This window comes from Zingiber officinale, chromosome 8B (assembly GCF_018446385.1).
Source record: "Zingiber officinale cultivar Zhangliang chromosome 8B, Zo_v1.1, whole genome shotgun sequence".
Taxonomy (NCBI): Eukaryota; Viridiplantae; Streptophyta; class Magnoliopsida; order Zingiberales; family Zingiberaceae; genus Zingiber; species Zingiber officinale.
The window spans coordinates 100,372,927-100,395,379 of NC_056001.1; the positions used below are offsets into that span (position 1 = coordinate 100,372,927).

Here is a 22,453-nt window from a genome sequence, read left to right on the forward strand (position 1 = left end):
ATGAACCGTCTATTACGATCTTCTCAAGCCAATGAAAGGATTGAAAAGTCAACTTTGGGAATTGTATCTTTTCCAAGTGCTTCCTTGGTTGTGATGTGTTGTTGGCCTCCTTCTTTTCAATCATCATCTGTCACTATTCTAATTTGTACATTACAAAGAAAAGAAACCTTGAGTTATATTTGAGGAGAGTCTGGTGAGAAGAGAAATACTTTTACAACTTACAGTTTGTGTTGGTGAAAGTAAACACCAATGGTCAAACTCAGGTTATGATAAATGATAAATGGATTAAAGTTATGTGTTGTGTTTATCTAACCGCTTTACTGAGTATGTAAGAATTGACGAGTCTAGAGGACCTGATACCAGGTTGAAGTCCAATTATGTTTGAGGACTTGATAACTGGCATGAAGTCCAGATAGGTCAAGAAGTAACCCAATATCTAACAAAAAGTCTGATTGGGTCTATAGAACCTGACAGCTGGCTAAAGTTTAGTTGGGTCTGCGGACTTGATGATGTGCGTAGATTGTATACACTTGTTAGCATGTTTTGACGCACATTCACATACTTTGTACATGCTTTGTCTACGTATTTTCGTACTCCCAGCTTTCCTTTTAGCATATTTACTCTTTTTGTTCGGAGATTTACTTTTGTGCATTTTTTGTACACAGGAGTCGAATTTGGTGAAGGTTTCATGTTCAAGGCCAAATCTGCAAGCAAAGCAAAGGAGGAAGACATCATTCCTGAACCTCACACGACCCTGCACTGGGGGGTTGCCCTGGCCATGTGGAGATTTCTGGCCATGTGGCTGAAACAGAGAAGGAAGTTGCCACGGCCGTGTGAACGTCACACGACCGTGTCAAATTATGGAGCCAGCAGGAGCAGGCCGTGTGCAGTACACGGTCATACTAGCATTCCAGTGTTGAAGACTTACATGGCCGTGTAGATCTACACGGTTGTGTGAGGTTTTCAGAGACCATGAAAGGCTTGACCGTGTACACTACACAGCCATGCGAGATCTCCAGTGCCAGAGACTGCTCAGGCCGTGTAGATCTACACATCTATGCGAAGGTAGCAGATGCAGGGTATGCCACGGCCGTGTGAGTTGTGCAGAGAGGGGAGTGAGGCAGGCCGTGTGAACCTCACACGGCCGTGCCTTAGGGCCGTGTGGCGCCCAAACCTCGCCTCTATATAAGCCTTCCTCCTTGATTTGAAAGGGGATCTTCTCCCCTTTGGGAGAAAGGAAAATTTGGATGATTCCTTCCATTCTTGGGTGGATTTCTGGGCGATCTAAGGGAAGATCTTCACCGATTCGACTCCAAGATGGAAGGATTGGATCCGAAGACCATTCTTCTCCGTAGATAAGTTTTCTTTCTCTCCTTTCTTGGATTTGAGGGATTAGAAATGCTTGTAATCTTTGTATCTTTCGAATTCTTTCTTCGATTTATGGAGTAGATCTCTTGTTCTAGGATGGAGGGAGTATTTGTAAGGAAATCTTGATGTAAAAACTCTTGTGGATATGCCAATTTTCCATTTCTATGATTTTATCCTGTTTTGTATCTATTTGATCTTGTGTGGAATGTTGTGATTGTGCTTAATTACTATGCTTGATTGAATGTTTGGATATCTTGTGGATCTTGTAGAGGTAATTCTTCATTCGATTTTCCAAGGGATCTTCGTGATAGAAACATGCCCGTGTAAGGACGTTTGAGGGATTATCTTGAAGGGGAAATTAGGTATTTCAAAAGGGTAGGATAGATTTATGCATTAATCTTTATATCTTGATGGGTTGATGAGTGATGGATTCCTATGTTGATTTTCCGAGGGACGCACGTGACAGGCAAGCCCCGTGTAAGGACAACATAGATTCATCCCTAATTGATCAATCTAGGTATGGATTTCAGTCCTAGGTCGGTTCTCTTTTTCAAGAGAGACCCGACAACCTTCTACAAATGATGGACAATTGAGAAAAAGGATTTGGTAGATCATTTACATTAAAGAACCTTACAAAGAAACCAAAACTCCTAGAATATCCCTTATCATTGCCTTTATTCTTGTTGCCTATTCTTTCATTCTTTTGTTTCCTTTTCATAGTTACACTTAGACTTTGTTAATCCATTGATTTATTGTCTAGCTAATTCACTTTGAGACATTCTTAGTGCTTATTCCAGTCCCTGTGGATACGATAATCTTTTATATTACTTGCGATATTTCCGTACACTTGCGGAGACTAACAAGTTTTTGGCGCCATTGCCGGCGACTGTGCTATAATATTAGGGATTATCAATTGAGTTAAACTAAACATAACATTTCTTTTCTTTTCATTAGCATAATTGAAACTAATCTTTAGAATTCTGTTTTCATCATTTGCATATCTTTCTAATTCTTGACAATTCTTTTTGTTGCATTTCTAATTCTAATTCTAACTTTGCATTCTTGATTTCTAGCACTCTAATCTAACTTTTCTCTGTTTTCTCTTTTGATCTAGTTTCTTTCTTCTTTTCTTTTGTAAACATATCTTGCAATCTTTAGTATATGAATTATTCTAGACATTTTTCTTTTTCCTTTCATCTTTACTTTCTTGTTTTCATTTTGCACTTTCCTTCTTGCAATTTAAATTTTGTATTTTCTTTCTTGCTTTCATATTGCATTTTATTTCTTGTCTTTGATTCTTCATTTTATAATTTTTTTCTTGAATATCCATGAGCACTAACATGTCAAGCAGGCCCATGAGAAATTTTTCTACACCTTTTTCTGTAAAATTTTTGTCTCCCATTGTGAACCTCAAATTGAAGCAAAAAGTTTCTAACTAGACGCAGAGTTAATTTTTATGATACAAGGTCACAAATTTGGAGGAGAAGTATCAGAAAGTCCTTATCTGCATCTTGAAACATTTTTAGAGATTTGTGATATGGTGAAATGTGAAGGAGTGTCAGTAGATGCAGTTCGATTGATGGCATTTCCTTTCAGTATCAAGGATAAAGCAAGGACTTGGTTATATTCTCTTCATCCTCAAAGCATCACAAGTTGGGAACAATTGGAGAAGCAATTTCTGGATCATTTTTTCCTTCCAAGCAGAACAGTGTATATGAGGAATTGCATAACAAATTTTGCTCAGGCATATGGAGAATCATTTTTTGAAGCATGGGATAGATTCAAGAGTCTTCAAAGACAGTGCCCTCATCATGATTTTGAAAAATGGTTGATTTTGCATATATTCTATGGGAGAATTTCTTTCTCAGACAAGAGTTTATTGGATTCATCAGCTGGGGGTTCTTTTATGGATAAAAGTGTAGATGAAGCATATATGTTAATTGATCAAGTGACATTGAACCTCCAAGAATGGTCGAATATAAGTTGGATGAAATCTCCCTCAAACATTCAAGGAGTGCAAGCCATAAATGCTATAGAGTCTGTCAAACAAATTGTAACTCAACCATCTATCAGTTTTGAAAATCACAAGTCACAAAACGGGGAGTTCAAACATTTAGGGGCAAAGATTGAAAGTATTGTTTCAAATTGGTTTAAAGAAGATCCCCCTCCTTTGCAGAAAAAGATCTAGTGAAAAGTGTGATGATGTTGGGTTGAGAATTGAAAAAAATCATGAAGAACTTCTAAAGGACATGTTTAGAATTGAGGAGAAGAACAATAGAAGACCACATGAACTCAGTTCCATTATTCTAGTAAGTTCACAAATGCCACAAGTACCTTTCCCTCAATGATTGATCATACCAACACTAGATAAGCAAGTTGAGTCTCCTCCACAAGTTAAAAGGGAATATGGGAAATTAGAAGTACCTTTCCCAAGACCTTCACTAAGGGTTCCTTTTCCACAAAGGTTAGTGGGGGTCAATGAGAACTATGACTTTAAAAAATTCTGACACTGGTAAAGTTGAGTGCAGATTTTTGAATTTGTATAAAGATGAAGACTCTTCAGATGAGGATTATGAAGATAAAGCAGTGGTAAATAAGTTTTCAGATCTATCTCTAAATTTTATAGGGTGTTGTAGTGACATTAAATTTTCAGGTGATGATGATGTGGTAGATCAATTTAAAACTGCAAGTGAAGTTATTGATCCTCCTATAGTTGATTCTCCTATTGAGGATATTGATGTGGGTTTGTTTTTTGATGTTTGTGTTGATGATGTTGATATGGAACAATGTGTAGGGAGTTGTGTTGTGGAAGCAACATCTCAAGAATCACCTCCTTTGTCCACACACTCCTTAGATGTTGTAAGAGTTGCAAGGATTGAGCATGTTGTGGACCAATGTGTAGGGACTCATGTAGATATAGTTGAGTCTCAAGAATCACCATCTTTAATATCGCCAACACCTGAGCCTGAGCCAGAACCATCATTTGATTCAGAGGAAATCACATCCACATGTTTAGAAATATCAGGTATTTCTCAGTAAAGCAAGGTTAGTATTTCTTATGATCTTTTGAAAATTTTTATTAAGGTACCTATTATTGACTTTGTTGGATGTGATTCAGTTTTTATTTCTTATTCTGCTTATCTTAATATGGTTATGACTCTATCTTATCTAATATGTTTATGGGAGATTTGTACTTTCTTTGCATGTGCCGATTTCACTTGAGCTAATGATTGGAAGCTCAATCTGAACCGTCTTCAACCATCTGAAAAAACTTTTAAGAAGACGAAGATGGAGAGAGTTATACTTTACTTTGTAGCTCCATTGATGAAAGCTCTCTCCATAACAAGAACCCTGGTAGGAGGGTTCTAAAATATCTTACCCCTCCAAGAGCAAGATTTAGATGAATCTAATGGTTGGTCGAGCTAAAGACCTTAAATAAGCGCTTCTTGGGAGGCAACCCAAGGGTTTCTTTTTAGTTAGTTTCATTCCATGTCTCTATTGTTCATTAGTAGTGTTTTTACTTGGTTTTTGTTTTGTTTTTAGGTTGAAATTTCACTATCATGAGCTGGCCATGACTCCTTCATGGGCATGGAAGTGTTGGAAGAGCTAAAAAGGAGGAGAAGTGTCAATTGGAACAAAACAGAGCATGGCCGTGTGCTGCACATGGCCAGGCTTATGGTGCAGAGAAGGGAGATGCTTGGGCCGTGTCTACATGACACGGCCGTGTGGAGTCTCCAGAGGAGGAGAATTTCTTGGCCGTGTCCCAGACACTGCCGTGTGAAGAATCCAGAGGAGGAAAGCTTCTCGGCCGTGTCTCACACACGACCGTGTGAAGGAACCAGTGCAAAAGCCTGCACTGGCCGTGTCATCTGACACGGCCGTGTGCTGATTCCAGAGGAGGAGGTTGTTGGGGCCGTGTCCTAGACACGACCGTGCATGGATACCAATGAGGAAGAAGGAGATGGCCGTGCCAATTGGCACGACCGTGTGACTCAACCCGAGAAGGAGAGGGAAGGGGCCATGTAGATCTACACGGCCCGTGTAGATCTACACGGCCCGTGTGGAGAAACTTTGCCATGCCGTGTCTCCTATACACGGCCAGATCCAGGCCGTGCCCCCCACACACCCTCTTCATCTTAACACCCTTTTCTCTCCAAAACCCCTCTCTTCTTCAACCCTTCTCTCAAACATTCTCAAATCTAGGTCTAAAACTTTTCCTTCTCTACAAACTTCACCTAGATCTAGATTCATCTCTTCTCTTAGATCTAAGATCTCCATTTCCTTAACCAAAGATCTTGTTCTTTGAGACCTATTTCCTCAAGATCTAGTTCCTCCAACCATAATTAGTACCCATCCCCACTCAAACTTGATATTATGTCCAACCTTTTGAAGAAACTACGCAAGGGAGGTGGTGGATCAAGTGGAGACAAGGGGAAGGAGCCAAGCAAGGATAAGGGGAAACAACCGGTCAAAGGCAAGGGAAAGAGGACATCACACGACGAAGGTAATTACGACAATGAATTCAATATTGTATTTAGAAATGATGATCAAGTAACTAGATTTACAATTCTTGTCAATAGAAAGATCGTGTGTACTAGGTATATGGACCCAATCATTTTAGATATGATAGGAATTAGAAATGATATAGATTGGATGATTGGGTTCCTAGATTGGAGTGATATGTTGTACTCACATCTAACAACTTATCCTCGACTTGTTTTGGAGTTTCTAAGTTCTCTAGATGTCCATTTTGCCAATGAAGATGATTTTGTTGGCAAGATAACTTTTACGTTGATGAATCAAGACTTTCAATGGACATTTAGTGACTTTAACACTTGTTTTGGATTGTCTTCCGGCAGCTCTCGAAGGTTTGATTCTAGGTTTAATTGGAATCATTTTTGGAATTCAATCACCGGATTAGATCATCCTTATGAGCCCTCTAGAGCCAAGGCTTCTCACATGCAAAACCCTATTTTTAGATATCTACATAGAATCATGAGCAAAACTATTTTTAGTAGGGGGGAAAGTAATGGAGTCGTCAAGAAAGTAGAACTTTATTATTTATGGGCTATGCTACATAAGGTTAATTTTGATTCCGATTTTCATTTTCTGCAAACCTTGGTGAGTGCTACGAGGGCATCTTCGGGATCAATAGTGCTTGGTGGTTTGATTACCCAAGTAGCCATTAACTTGGAACTTGACTTAGAAGGGTTGGAAGTTATTCATGGCAACGATATGATCGACATGGATGCATGTCTTGCCATGAAGATGATTGTTCGGGATGAGAATGATTTTGCATTTCCTAGGAGGAATGGTTTTCCTCTACCTCTTCCTTGTCCCGAACGAATTTCAATTAGCAACTCTGCTAATTGGGTAATCACTGATTCAGATCCTGAAAATGTTCCCTCTATATCCAGAGATACTGGGCCACATATTGAGCCCTCGACATCTGGATACCCGCAGCCTTCCGGACATCCAGATCCTGCTAGGCAGTCTTTTGCCTATGGTACGGGTCCCTCCAGATTTGATTTTTCTGATTTTCGTACTTCTCTAGAATCGCTTCATGAGAAGCATGATGCCCAACGAAGAATGTTGGAAGGTCGCTTCTCTTTATCAGATAATCAGTTTAGAGAAGTATAAGAGCACTTTCAGTTCACGAGGAACTTTCAGGGTCAAGTGGCCGAATTTGTCCAGGATTATGATACGGATCAAGCTAGAATGAGGGATTTTATGCAAAGCATGAGTGTCACTAGCCAACAAGTAGATGCTTTGTTTGAGTATCATATAATCCTGAGCGAAACTCCAGGTTTTCCTAGTTTTCCCATTGGCTAACCACGTCGTAGGCACCCTTTTCCTCGTCCCCCTCCACCTCCACCTCCACCTCCACCATATTGATTTCATCGGGACGATGAAAAGTTTGAGTCTGGGGGTTGTCAAACTTGATTTCTTTTTGCATTCTAGTTTTCAGTTTTTGCTTGTTTTCTGCATGTTTAGTTTTTGTTTTGCACTTTATTTCGTTTGTCTTGCTTTGATTGCTTGTTTTGATAGTCACTTGACTGTCTTTTGAAATCTTGTGGCATACATCTTGAGAACATCAAACTTCACTTATATGCTTTTTTATCTTCAAGATTAAATGTTAGCATGTTCATTATCTAGATTCATGATGTTCAAATAATGTTAGTAGTATGCCTAGTGTACCTCTTTTCTCTATCTTGAGTAGCATGATGTAATCTAAGTATCTTATGGAGATGAGTTTTAGTCTTGGCTTGACCTTAAGGATCTTATTTTCACTACACTTTGACTTGATGCTTGAATGATTGATATTATTGAAATAGTCATGATTCATCTTGTTTGTTTAGTACTTGGTTTCCATGGTAATTTCTCAAACTTCATTTTGGTTACTGGATGAGGCTCAAATCATGTAAGCCGATTTGGAAAAATCAAAATATCCCAACATTTGTGCTAAAAGTACACTTGTGAAATAAGATTTGCACAATGCAAATACTTATGAAAAAAAATGTAAAAAAAAAAGTAAAGGAAAAAAGTGAATAAGGGATATAAAAAATAGTTGTCGTGAGTGGAATCTAGCAAGTCACCCCTTTGAGACCGAGTTAGGTTACTGGGGAAATGACTGCTTAGCTTCTCTTGAGATTGAGCACGCCTTTGAGACCATGGGTTGATTGAGAAATATGAACCAAGTGTTTGGCAAGTAAGTGCCTATCACTGGTTATTTGTCTATCGCTGGAAACATTAGGAATTCAAATTTGATGACGACTTGACTAGGACATAAATTGAAACTTGAAGAGTTTTGAGTTGTTTTCGCACTGTGCACATGGTACTTATGCTTGAGCGATACTTAACTTATTTTCATGATCATGCTTACTAATGAAACCTTTTGATAGAGTTAGGAGAATGCATTAGGGATATGAGAACATTGTAGAGCATATGAATTTAGATTGCAACATTTTGCTTGAGGGCAAGCAAAGGTTTAAGTCTGGGGGTGTGATGTGCGTAAATTATATACACTTGTTAGCATATTTTGACGCACATTCACATACTTTGTACATGCTTTGTCTACTTATTTTCGTACTTCCAGCTTTCCTTTTAGCATATTTACTCTTTTTGTTCAGAGATATGCTTTTGTGTATTTTTTGTACACAGGAGTCGAATTTGGTGAAGATTTCATGTTCAAGGCCAAATCTGTAAGCAAAGAAAAGGAGGAAGGCATCATTCCTGAACCTCACACGGCCCTGCCACGGGGGGTTTCCCTGGTCATGTGGAGATTTCTAGCCATGTGGCTAAAACAGAGAAGGAAGTTGCCACGGCTGTGTGAACCTCACACGATTGTGTCAAATTATGGAGCCAACAGGAGTAGGCCGTGTGTAACGACCACCCTTCTTACTACTACTACTCTCTAAGGATGACCATTACTTAACTACTAACTCTACTTAACCGGTATGATTAAAAATCACATGGAAACCCTACCGAAAAATTTCGGCAAAGTCTCCCCTGTACCGGTGACCTTAAACTGACATACATAACATAATATACACAGCCACAGGCGGCTGGAACACATATCAAACACACAAAAGGAATAACATCACCACGCAGTTTAATGAAATCAAATCATGCAAGTAATGAATAGCGGAAACAAAATAAAAACATACAATTAACTAACAGTGGAAGACTAAATGACTCATCTAATACATTCTTAATAAATGACAATCTTAGTAAATTCTTAAACTAAGTCCCAAGGCTTCTAAGTCCTGGCATCACACACCATCCGCGCCACCTTGTCGCCTTCCTTTCTATATCTTTTCCTTTCCTGTATCTGCAGTAAGAGGAAGTGTAGTCTATAAGCAAAATTTACTTAGTAAGCGCTATCTAACTCACAAAAACACGAATGTGCATGTATACGAAAAGAACTAAAAACTATATGCTCTAAAAAGAAATAAAGCATAAACATAACTGCTCATGTCAAACTAATAGCAAAGAAAAGCTAAGAAATCTACTCATGTAATTCTAATTGCTAATCATGCTACTCATCTAATAGGTAAACATGAAAACTACTCATCCACTAGATAAACATGGTAGAATAAAGAACTAAACTTACTGAATTCTAAACACCTTCTGAATCTTATTCCACTTGTTTAAAGACTTATTCTTTAATACTTTATACTTATGTAAAACTTTCAAAAAAACTTATACTTATAATACTTCAAAATAATAATCAACTTCTCTTGGGCCCGACAACTGTGCTTTTACTTTTGTAACGACCCGACCCATTCGGCGGCCCATTTGGCGACCCTATGGTCGTCGACCGTCGACCGTCGGCCGAGCCGTTACTACTAGGTTATCTAAACCTAGGGACGACTATGGGAGCCCAGCCCAAGGACAGAGAGTCCAACACAGTGCCACTGATAAAAGTAAAATACTTGTTATCTTTTAATACTTCTATATAATGCCTCGGCATTTTCTTTAGCACCTTGTGTGCCAAAATCCCTAAAGTCTTGACTTCGGGATCTACTTAAAGCCTTGGCCTTTTCTTTCTTTTCTTTATCTTTCTTATACTTTTCTTCATCTTTCTTATACTTTTCTTATAAAAGAATGTCTCTTACAAAGCTGAAATGTTTAAACAAATTCTAACACTGAAATGCTTAAACAAAAATCTGTATACAAAGCATAACATAAATCTGTATGCAAAGCTTAACAAAAATCTACATATTAAGCTTATCTAAAATTTGCATACTAAGCTTAACAAATCTGCATACTAAGCTTATCTAAAATCTGCAAGCAATACTTACGAAAGTCTGCATATCATACAAGCTTAAACTAAATCTAAAACTTGTTGGAATTAAAACTTAAATCTTGCTACAACAGAGGTAAAGAAAGAGAGCAAAGAATGCATGCTACTCAAAAATCTCTAGCTATTCTAAAGCTAAACCAACAAAACTGAATCTGTTTAAGGTCACAAGCAACCTAAAAGCATAGAACTATCTCATACTAAAAAGAACTAAAAACAATTGAAACATTGCATACTATACTTATAAAAATCTGCACTTAAGCTCAATAAAAATGCTTAATAAAATTCTACATTATAACTTAATGAAATCCGCACATGATCAACTAAGGGTAAATGAAAACAAAACATGCTCAGCAAGGTAAGTTCAAACAACAAAGGAAAAACTAGAAACTCTATCTATCATGTTTCCTTTTTTGTTATAGTTCATACATTTACCATCAGATTTTGCTTGATCTATAGACTTGTTACATGTGCTCCTAATATGGCCATTACTGCAGTTATAAACTAAGAAAGAAGGCCAATTTCTTTTTTTTTGTGAACTACATGCATCTTAAAGGAATTATCCCACATACAAAGAAGGAATATACAAGCTCCATCGACATCTTGCTTTTTAGACTTCAAGTATTTAACTTTATCATCAAGCATAATGCAGGCAACTCAAAGATGATCAGTGCCACAGCAAATTCGGTGATCTCATATTCAACCTAGCAGGTTCAGAATTAATGGTCATAGCAGAAAACCTCAAAGCTCCGTTCTATACCTCATTCTTCGGAAAAACCAGAATCTAACAAGAAACAAAAAACAACTCCATAGCTACTCTAAACTTCGGAAACAAGGAGAGGAGTACGGAATATACTTCGGAGCTATCCTACTGCAGGTGAGTAGCAACTTACCTCGTTATTCTTGGACTTACAACCGGAGAAGAGGACTCTACAGCTTCTAGGGTTCGAAGAAAACTCAAGTTCTTGACCTCTCCTTGCGCCCACTTGCTCTTCTTGACGAGAGGGGCTCGATGGTGCGAAGACTTCACAGAGAGGGGCGTTCACCGGCCGCCGGAGACGCCGGGCTGCTCGCTGCATTTTTGCCCGAGAGAAAACGCCGTCGCCGAGAGAGGAGAAGGGAAAAGTTAGTTTTTTTTTAATTTCTCGAAAATCACTTAAGCCCTCTTTTATAACCTAAGGTAATTTCTGTTATCAACTCCATAAATATATTTCGCTGTTGATTTGTTCACGAAAGAACCGCTTGATCACTTGGCTAACTCGGTTTGCTTAAGGCTTTGGGTTCGGTCGGAGGCTGCGAGTTCGAATCTCGGCCGCAACCCTTTTGTTCCTATTTATTTCCGATTTATTAACTCCTACTTAAATATAATTCCACTCTTTCTTAATCACAAACAGCCGCCAGAACACCTGGTCAGCCGAATTAACTTAAGGTACGGTTTGTTTTGTAAAAATATCAAACGACTTCCAAAAATTGTATAAAAATATTCTAAAAATTTCTAAGAATCTCTAGAATATTTTAAAAGTATTTCCAAATATTTTTAAGGATAATTAGAACTCGAAATAGGGAAATTTGGGTTGTTACACCGTGTGCAGTACACGGTCATACTAGCATTCTAGTGTTGAAGACTTACATGGCCGTGTAGATCTACACGGCCGTGTGAGGTTTCCAGAGACCATGAAGGGCCTGGCCGTGTACACTATACGGCCGTGCGAGATCTCCAGTGCCAGAGACTGCTCAGGCCATGTAGATCTACAAGGCCATGTGAAGGTAGCAGATGCAGGGTGTGCCACGACCGTGAGTTGTGCAGAGAGGGGAGTGAGGCAGGCGGTGTGAACCTCACACGGTCGTGCCTCGGGGCCGTGTGGCGCCCAAACCTCGCCTTTATATAAGCCTTCCTCCTTGATTTGAAAGGGGATCTTCTCCCCTTTGGGAGAAAGGAAGATTTGGACTATTCCTTCCATTCTTGGGTGGATTTCTGGGCGATCTAAGGGAAGATCTTCACCGATTCGACTCCAAGATGGAAGGATTGGATCCAAAGACCATTCTTCTCCGTAGATAAGTTTTCTTTCTCTCCTTTCTTGGATTTGAGGGATTAGAAATGCTTATAATCTTTGTTTCTTTTGGATTCTTTCTTCGATTTATGGAGTAGATCTCTTGTTCTAGGATGGAGGGAGTATTTGTAAAGAAATCTTGATGTAAAACTCTTATGGATATGCCAATTTCCCATTTCTATGATTTTGTCCTGTTTTGTATCTATTTGATCTTGCGTGGAATGTTGTGATTGTGCTTAATTACCATGCTTGATTGAATGTTTGGATATCTTATGGATCTTATAGAGGTAATTCTTCATTCAATTTTCCAAGGGATCTTCGTGATAGGAACATGCCCGTGTAAGGACGTTTGAGGGATTATCTTGAAGGGAAAATTAGGTATTTCAAGAGGGTAGGATAGATTTATGCATTAATATTTATATCTTGATGGGTTGATGAGTGACGGATTCCTATGTTGATTTTCCGAGGGACGCACGTGACAGGCAAGCCCATGTAAGGACAACATAGATTCATTCCTAATTGATCAATCTAGGTATGAATTTCAATCCTAGGTCGGTTCTCTATTGCAAGAGAGAACCGACAACCTTCTACAAATGATGGACAATTGAGAAAAAAGATTTGGTAGATCATTTACATTAAAGAACATTACAAAGAAACCAAAACTCCTAGAATATCCCTTATCATTGCCTTTATTCTTGTTGCCTATTCTTTCAATCTTTTGTTTACTTTTCATAGTTACACTTAGACTTTGTTAATCCATTGATTTGTTGTCTAGCTAATTCGCTTTGAGACATTCTTAGTGCTTATTCTAGTCCCTGTGGATACGATAATCTTTTATATTACTTGCGATATTTCCGTACACTTGCGGAGACTAACACTTGACAACTAGCGAGAAGACCTGGTAGGTCAAAAGGTAAGATAATGGACTATAAATAGTAAGTGAGGTAAGTCACCGAAGGAGAGAAATCAAGTGAGGATGCATCCCGATGGGATTATAGGCACGGTCCAGCTTAGAGCCATTCGGGAAATCTAAGATGAGGCCATGACTAGATCCTAGTCTCGGGAAGATAGGATCTAAGTCATAAATTATCATGTTTTTTATGTGTAAACTCTGTTTTGCATAGTAATTTTTATTGCTTGGACTAACGTATTTTGTAGGGAATCAAAGCTGCAAAGTGGCTGAACAAGGGGCTCTAGGGGCTCAAAGGTCTGGGCGCTCGGAGTTGGTCCAAGTGCTTGGAAAGGGGTCGAACGGGAGACTAATCGAGTTGAGATGTCACACACTGATTAACCAACATACGCCATAGTCTAAGCGCTTGGACAGGTTTAAACACTCAGAGATGGATAAATTTTTAGAGAGAGTTTTATTAAGGTGTAGCCGCGTCAGTACTCCAGGCGCCCGGGGGCAGTCTAGGCGCTCGGAGGAGGATAAGTCAGCGAGGTCTTAGGCCTTATTGGAGGCGCCCGTGGGTGGTCCGGGAGCCCAAAAATAGCCTATAAAAAGGACTTCAAGCAGAAGCTTCAAGACATCACTCACTCCAACTTTCGTACTTGCATGTTGCTTTGAGAAGACTCTGATGACACCCAAAGGCTACTCCGACAACTAATGCTCAAGTAATTACTTCTATTGTCGGTATTGTATTTAATAATTCTTGTACTTAAATTTTATAAACATTTTCAAAGTGATAGTGATTGTCTAACGAAAGTACTTCATGAGTGTGGACCTTGGAGTAGGAGTTGCTGAAGATTCTGAAAAAAGTAAAAAAGACTTGTGTTAGCGATTGTCTGTGTTAGAACCGGCCCTGATGCGGTCAACATGGGGCTAATGCACAGGGCCCCATTTCTTAGAGGGCCCACTTTAACCCATGTAAAAAATTTAATTAAAAGGATCTACTTATAAATTATAAATTATTATGGGTTTTTTTTGTAAAAGTGCTAAAAAAATAACCACTGCCCCTCCATCTTCGCTAAACCTAAAAGTGCCGCCTTTTCTGCTTTTGCTGTTCGCCGAAGGCTCGCTGTTCGCTGTTCGCTGAAGGCTCGCACAATTCGCCGAAGGCAGGTAGTATTACTTGTTAAATAAAGCTAATTATTTATTTACATGTTCGATTGTAGGATGACATGCAATTAGCTTGCACAATCATGCAAATATGTGATTTTCTTCTGTTACACGCTTACAATGCACTTATGCAATTATCCAAACCCTAGAAATTGTTCTTGGATTTTGCTGGTGTGAATCTAATTAGCCTTGTTCAGTTTGTGACTTCTCACTCACCTGAGAAAATTAATTCTATTCTTGTTATTAGTCAATTAATTAATTAATTATAGAAATCAATTTTCCAGCAGAAATTGATGAGAATTCACACAGACAGAAAGCTTCCATATGCTAGTGGACAAAGTGTGCATTATTTCTATTTTTTTTTGGGTTGCTGTAAAAATAATTTTTCTTTCATAGAGATTCAACTTGCAACTTCGAGATCAATGAGTAGCAGTAATGATCCATTAGTTACTCAAACAAAGATTAATGTATCGTCTAAACTAGTAATTTGAAGTCCATTAATTTGTTCACATTTTACTACAATAATTAGATTTGAAGGTGCAACTTTCATTTCAATGTAAATAATTATTATATACAAAGACTATTTGATAGTACACTTATCTTCATATGAATCATATTTTTCCTTCTCATATGTTTTACTTAGCAATTAGCATGTTGTTTTATTCCATGATAAATGTTAATATGTTATCTACAAAGTTACTTCTCATTTTTAGAAAATGAAGTCCCTATTGCAAGATTTCTAATTGTACAAATGTGAAATGCAAGATATCAAACTCTTAACTTGCAACTTATCAGCTTGTAGAATTTTACCTATCTACCTTACATTCATGTGCATATATGATTGAGTTATTCATACTAACTTGTGATTGTGTTTCTCAATAGCTCCATGGAGCAAGGATTCATTTTCATAGGAAATTGAGTTGCAAAATGAACATTTTATAATAAATGCTTGTCTAATATCTATAATAAGTGGTTGTTTGAGAGTTTGATTTTTTTTTTATAGAAAATTAGAATGTCTGATACTAGGAAGTATCTATCAGGACATGATAAACGGAAAAAAAAAGAAAAAGAGTTGAAGAATTTATTGAGTCTCAAAGAGGGGCAATTGACAGATTTATTGTCAAAGAATCAAAAAATTCATCACTTGAAGATTTGGTTAATGAAGAAAAACAAGAAAACAATGGTAATGAATTACATGAAGGCTTAGCCATTGAAAATGATATAGAGGGAGATGTGAATGAGATTGAAGACAATGAAAGTGGTGATGATTTAGACTTTAAAAATAATTATTCTGAAAGTGATGATGATGCTATTAATGAAGTGAATGAAGAACCAAGTTCATCAATTCCACTTGACATTTTTGATCCTAAAAATTTGGAGAATTTAAATCCTAAGTGGAAGGATCAATTAGTGGAAAAGGGCCCTATAAGAGATGTATTAACAGGGAAAGGTCCCAAAGATAGATCAAATAGATGATTCTCTTCAGATTTCTATACTCGGATTTTGCAAAATGGTCAAAAGCACCATAGAGATTGGTTGGTCTACTCACAAACACTTGATAAAGCATTTTGTTTTTGTTGCAAGTTGTTCAAAAGGGGGCCTCAACCAAGTCAACTAGCAAATGAGGGATACTGTGATTGAGGGCATCTTAATAGCAGACTTAAAGAACACGAGACAAGTATTGAGCATATCAATTATTATGTTAGTTGGTCTGAGTTGCGTATCAGGTTAATGAAGGGTACAACAATTGATCATGCTGTTCAAGATCAAATCAAGAAGGCAAAAGAGCATTGGAGGAAGGTATTACACCGATTAATTTCACTTGTGAAATTTTTGGCTAAACAAAATATAGCATTTCGTGGTAGTAATGAGAAACTTTATGATGATAACAATGGAAATTTTATGGCTGCTATTGAGATGATTGCTGAGTGGGACTCAGTGATGAGGGAACATATTGAAAGAAATACACATCATCATTATCTTAGCCACAAAATTCAGAATGAATTGATATGCTTGTTAGCTTCTCAAATAAAGAGTTCTATTCTTGAAATCATTAAAAAAGGTAAGTTCTTTTCTGTAATACTTGATTGCACTCCTGATGTTAGTAACCAAGAGCAAATGACTTTAGTTATAAGATGTGTTGATGTTTCTACAAGCCTAATGAAAGTAGAAGAATACTTTTTGGGATTTTTAAAAGTGGATGATACAACAGGACAAGACTTCTTTGAAGAACTACAAAATGTGTTAAAGAGTTTTGATCTTGATATTAATAATGTGAGAGGGCAGGGATATGATAATGGGGCAAATATGAAAGGGAGGCACCAAGGCATACAAAAAAAATTGTTGGATATAAATCCTAGAGCATTGTATACTCCATGTGGTTGTCATTGTTTGAATTTAACACTTTGTGATATTGCAAATTCCTGTGGAAAAGCGAAAGACTTTTTTGGAGTAGTAGAACGGATTTATACAATATTTTCTCATTCTACAAAGAGGTGGAAGATTTTGATAGATCATGTAACGATAAAAGGTTTAACTCTCAAGCCATTGTCAATCACTCGATGGGAAAGTCGTACTGAAAGTGTAAAAGCAGTGGCACTTCAAGCTCAACAAATCAGAGAAGCTTTACTTCAAGTTGCAGAAGAAAAAGACACTAACTCTAAAATAAGAAGTGAAGCTAAGTCTTTAGCAACATTTGAACTTGAAAATTTTGAGTTTTTAGTGGGTATGATTATTTGGTATGAGATATTGGGTAAAGTTAATAATGTTAGCAAAAGCTTACAATCTGAAAACATGCTTATTGACGTTGCTATGACCAAGATTAAGGGGTTAATTGCTTCTTTTGAAGAGTATAGAGAATCTGGAGATTTGGATAAGCTATCAATATAGCAAAAGAACTTGCTTCAACAATGGAGATTGATCTTGTTTTTCCTGAAAAAAGACAAATATATAGAAAAAGGAATTTTGATGAGGTTACATATGAGTCTTCGAAACTATCTCAAGAATCTGTTGAGGAAGCTTTTAGAGTTCATTATTTCTTGTTCATAGTAGATCAAACAATTGGGTCATTGAAGAAAAGGTTTGAGCAATATGAGGAATATGAAGATCTTTTTGGATTTCTTTTTGTTGATACAGTCTGACCTGGATGTTGTTTTGCTGTTGACACTGATTTAAGTTTGTATCAGATATTTAACTCAGATTAATTACTAATCTAGGTTGACTAGGTTGACCTGATTGAGAAAGTCCTAACTGGGATGTTAGGCAGTTGGAAAGTCCTGGTGAGTGAAGCCAGGTGAAAACCCTAGTGAGTGAAGCTAGGTGCAAGTCCTGGTGAGTGAAGCCAGGCAAGGGAAAATCCAGATGGATCAAGGGTGATCGGACATCTGGTGTTGAAAAGTCCAAGAAGGAAACTTGGCATGCGGAGTCAGAGAGGGTTCGGTAGCTCGTTCTCTAGGACCAGATGAAGTCGGAGAGGGCTAGGGAGCTCAGTTCTCCGGACTAGGTCAGAGAGGGCTCGACCAGGACTGAGTCGAGAAGCTGGATCGGTCGGCAGACCGATCCAGTGAAACCTTGGACACCTGATCGGTCTGCCGACCGATCAGGAATCGATCAGTGGCTACTGAACGATTACTGATCGGTCTGCAGACCGATCAGAAATCGATCAGTAGCCTACTGTGATTTTACTGATCGGACTGGAGACCGATCAGGAGGCTGTAAGCGCTTGGGAAGAGCGACATCTAATCGGTCTCGGGACCGATCAGATTAGTGCCTGATCGATCCGCAGACCGATCAGAAGCTGCGCGTATTTGGAAAGAGCGACATCTGATCGGTCTGGGGACCGATCAGATTAGTGCCTGATCGGTCCGCAGACCGATCAGCGATGATCCAGAAAGCGTGGATCGGTCTGCAGACCGATCCACGGTATTGTTTGTTTTGCATGCACTTTTTCTGATTGCCGTATTTGTTTTCACCCATCTGTTTTTAACCATCTGCTGTGAGTCTTTTTAGCTTGCAGGTTGCAGGTCACACTCTCATGGTTGAATTCAAATTGAGCTTCATTAAGAGAAGAAGACAAGTGCTCTTTACACTGTGATTTGCTACAACAGATGCATTTGAGGCATCAACGTTCACTGGGTTTCTGATTGCGATTGGGCTGCGATCTGCTTGACTCCTGGGGATTGGTTCGAGCTCAGAAGACGCCAGTGATGACTGTGATATCATTGGTGTGAGTTCAGAGAACCAGGTAAGGAGGAAGAGGGATTGGCTGCAGCGCTGATTTGCGCAGTTTTGGACCAGATCGGTGACAGCAGAGATCAGGTTTGAGAAGCAGTAAAAACAGCGAGAGGAGAGAATAGAACGATAACAAGAAAGCTTGAAAAAAAAGTCTGTGCTGTGTCCGAAGTTCTTGAGCTCTCGGGTGAACTGCGATCTCTGTTCTGCTACTGATCCTCGCGTGGTTGTAAGCATTTTTATTCTCCTTTGCCACCGAGCTTCTGTAAGTCTCGTGCTTTAACTTAGATATTTCTTGAGACGTTGTGGGGAGGTTACTCCACCGAGAAGGAGGATTTGTAGCCGAAAGTTATCCGGGGTGCGATCTACCGAAGATCAAGGAGTCGTCCACCTTACGGACACGCCGAGGAGTAGGGGCAAGTTATCCCCGAACCTCGTAAATCCTAGTGTTAGTGTGCTTGTGTTTTTCTTTCCTTTAGTTGTCTAATTCCGCTGTGCTAACAATTATCTGTGTAGAAGTTTTGTTTAAGTTTTTGAAGAGGCTATTCACCCCCCTCTAGCCATCTAAGATCCCAACAAGTGGTATCAGAGCAAGGGGCTCTTTGATTCGGATTAACACCCAAAAGAGCAAACAAGGATGGCTATGAAGGAAGGCTTTAGCACAAATCGACCACCCTACTTCGAAGGAGCAGATTTTCATTATTGGAAGGGCCGCATGGAGTATTACCTCAAGACCGACATTGCCATGTGGTTCTCAGTCAAGGAAGGTTTCACACCACCAAAGGATGAAGAAGGTAAGGAACTCCATTCGTCAAGGTGGTCTACCGAACAACTTCGCAAAGCACAAGCCGATGCCAAGGCTATGGTCACCTTGCAATGTGGAATCGCCAAGGACCAACTCGTCAAGGTAGGTCCATTCTCGAGTGCAAGAGACCTATGGAACAAACTCATCGAGCTCCAAGAGGGAACTCAAGATTCTCGGATTGCCAAGAGGGACCTATTCTTAAATCAGCTCCAAAATCTAACCATGAAGGACAATGAAACGGTAAGTGAACTTCATGGGAGATTCAAGGAGATCATCAACGGTCTACACTCTGTGGACGAACGAGTGGAGAATCGCGATCTAGTAAGGTACGCTCTTAAATCTTTTCCGAGGAATGCCTTGTGGTCATCTATGGTAGATGCCTACAAGGTATCCAAGGATCTTTCCATTGTTAAACTAGATGAATTTTTCTGTGAGATGGAACTTCATGAGCTTGCTAACAAAGGTCAAAAAGAGAAGGGTATTGCTTTATTTGCAGGACCAAAGAGCAAGGATGAAAGAAGGAAGAAGGAAAAGAAGAAGGAAAAGGAGATTTCCTCATCCACCTCTTCCTCCGAATCCGATGATGAAAGTGGATCATCATCAAGTGAGATGGCGAACTTCGTAAGAAGGATTATGAGAAGAAGCCGAAGATACAAAGGAAAAGGTAAAACTAATGATCAAAATTTTGATAAATCTAATGTTATATGTTATGAGTGTAGCAAGAAAGGACACATTCGGAGTGAGTGTCCGAAATTAAAGAGGAAGGAGGAACGAGCCAAAAAGAAGGAGGAAAGAGTCAAGAAGAAGAAGGCTCTCAAGGCCACTTGGGATGAGTCCTCATCAAGCTCATCGGAGGAAGAAGAGAAGATGGAAAAGAGCACCCGACAATTAGCACTCATGGCAAGGGAGGTTTCGGACTCCGAAAGTGAGGGAGATTCGAGCGACGCTTCAACCGCGGCTTCATCATCGTCGGATGATAAAGAGGTAACCTCTTCTCATATAGAAAAGTGTTATAAGACTATCACTCACTTATCTACATTGCTTAAAAAGTCAAAAATAGAAAATAAAGTGTTAAAAGAAGAAGTAAAAACCTTAAGGACCCTTAGGGAAGATGAGGTCGATGACCTACATCTAGAAGTCCTTGAGGATGAGAACAAGACGTTAAAGGGTGAGGTTGAGAAACTCAAGAAAATGCTTGAGAAGTTCTCAACTAGCTCTAAGACTCTAGACATGATTCTAAATGCCCAAAGGGCAGTCTACAACAAGGCCGGGCTAGGGTATCAACCCAAGGAGTCGAGTTTCATTTCTCTAATGTCTAGAACTCAAAATAGTAGATCACATGTTTCTAGGGCTCATGGAACTAGGAAAGGTATGACCAAGGCATGGGTTCCTAGGTCTTTTGTTGTAGAAGCATTAGGTCCCAAGATTTGGGTACCTAAAACCTCTATCTTCCGTGTCTTGTAGGCATTGGTCGAGGGGGAGCATCTATCAACTTGGTTTGTTGATAGTGGATGCTCCAAGCACATGACCGGGGACAGATCACTGTATACAACCATTCAAAACAAAAGTAGAGGTAATGTGTCTTTTGGCAATAATGGTAGCCTTAAGGTTGTAGGAGTTGGAGACATTCATATATCCGAATGTCTCCATATCAAGAATGTCCTTCTAGTCAAGGGGATGACTTTTAATCTCCTAAGTGTCAGTCAATTGTGTGATACGGGTTACACAATTGAATTTCATTCAAGTCAATGTTTGGTTAAACACATTGACACACTTGACACTGATACTAGTAGGCACAAGGGTTGATAATATTTATCAAGTATCGTTTAAAAGTGCTACTAATGCTTTGATTAAGTGTTTCATGTCGAAAGAAGAAGAGTCTTGGCTATGGCATAGAAGGTTGGCACATGTAAACATGAAGAACATCCGGAAGTTGGCCAACCAAGGATTAGTGCGAGACTTACCCAGCATCAAGTACCACAAGACCAAACTATGTGATGCATGTCAAAAGGGTAAGCAAACAAAAGGTGTTCATAAAGGTAAAAGCACTGTAAGTACATCTACTGCTTTAGATTTATTGCACATGGACCTATTTGATTGCAATAGTGTAATATCATTGAATGGAAGTAGATATTGCTTGGTAATCGTTGATGATTTTACTAGATACACATGGACTTTCTTTTTGAAACATAAGGACCAAACTATAGATATTTTTATTTCCTTTTGTAGAAGAACTGAAAATGAAAAATCGACAACAATTAAAACCATTAGAAGTGATCATGGTGGGGAATTTCAAAATCATAGGTTTTTAGAGTTTTGTCAAGAAAAGGGATATAGGCATGAGTTCTCTACTCCAAGGACCCCACAGCAAAATGGGGTTGTGGAGAGAAAGAACCGAGTCCTACAAGAGGCTGCACGAAGCATGCTCAATGAGTACTCACTACTGAGCTACTTATGGGCTGAAGCTGTGAATACAGCTTGCTATGTGCAAAATCGAGTTTTAATACATAGGTTTTTAGAAAAGACTCCCCATGAACTTTGGTTTGGGAAACCACCTACAATTAAACATCTTAGGGTGTTTGGTTGTAAGGTGTTTATCTTGAACACCAAGGATCATCTTGGGAAGTTCACGGCTAAGGCTGATCAAGGGATACTGGTCGGGTACTCTCTTACCAGCAAAGCCTATCGAGTCTACAACAATAGGACTAAATTGATTGAAGAGTCCTCTGATGTAGCTTTTGAAGAAATCCCTAACTTAAATGATCAACCAAGGGATGTAGGAGAAATTCAATTTGAACTTAGAAATCTAAGTTTGAATGATCAAAATGAAGAACGAGTCGAAGTTGACTCTGATGTTGATGAGCAAAGGCAACAAAGAACTCAATCTGATCCTTTGCCTGATATTGAGTCCTTGCCTGTGCCGAGTGAGACCACTCATGAGGCACCGCCAACACCAAGGCAGTCTAGGTTAGCCACTAGTCATCCCCAAGACCAAATTGTGGGAGACATCCAACAAGGGGTTAGGACTAGGTCATTCTTTAGAAATGAGTCTAATGAAGTCACATTGATTTCAGAGATTGAACCAAAAATAGTTGATGAGGCATTGCACGATCCTGATTGGATCTTAGCTATGCAAG

General features: G+C 38.9%; 2 protein-coding genes and 1 non-coding gene across 3 annotated transcripts; 2 read left to right on the plus strand and 1 right to left on the minus strand.

Moving 5' to 3' along the window:
* Window positions 1–3,080: 3,080 nt before the first annotated feature.
* LOC122018204 lies at window positions 3,081–3,186 on the minus strand. Its single transcript, XR_006121635.1, has one exon. It is a non-coding gene; the product is annotated as a small nucleolar RNA R71 (small nucleolar RNA).
* An 8,659-nt stretch (window positions 3,187–11,845) lies between these two features.
* LOC122014091 lies at window positions 11,846–15,757 on the plus strand. The gene is made up of 2 exons (XM_042570277.1): window positions 11,846–11,952; window positions 15,394–15,757. Exons 1-2 carry the CDS (start codon window positions 11,846–11,848, stop codon window positions 15,755–15,757), a joined length of 471 nt encoding a protein of 156 aa, XP_042426211.1.
* Window positions 15,758–16,012: 255 nt separating this feature from the next.
* Window positions 16,013–17,170, plus strand: LOC122014092 (zinc finger MYM-type protein 1-like). Its single transcript, XM_042570279.1, has one exon. It carries the CDS (start codon window positions 16,013–16,015, stop codon window positions 17,168–17,170), a length of 1,158 nt encoding a protein of 385 aa, XP_042426213.1.
* The last annotated feature ends 5,283 nt before the right edge of the window (window positions 17,171–22,453 follow it).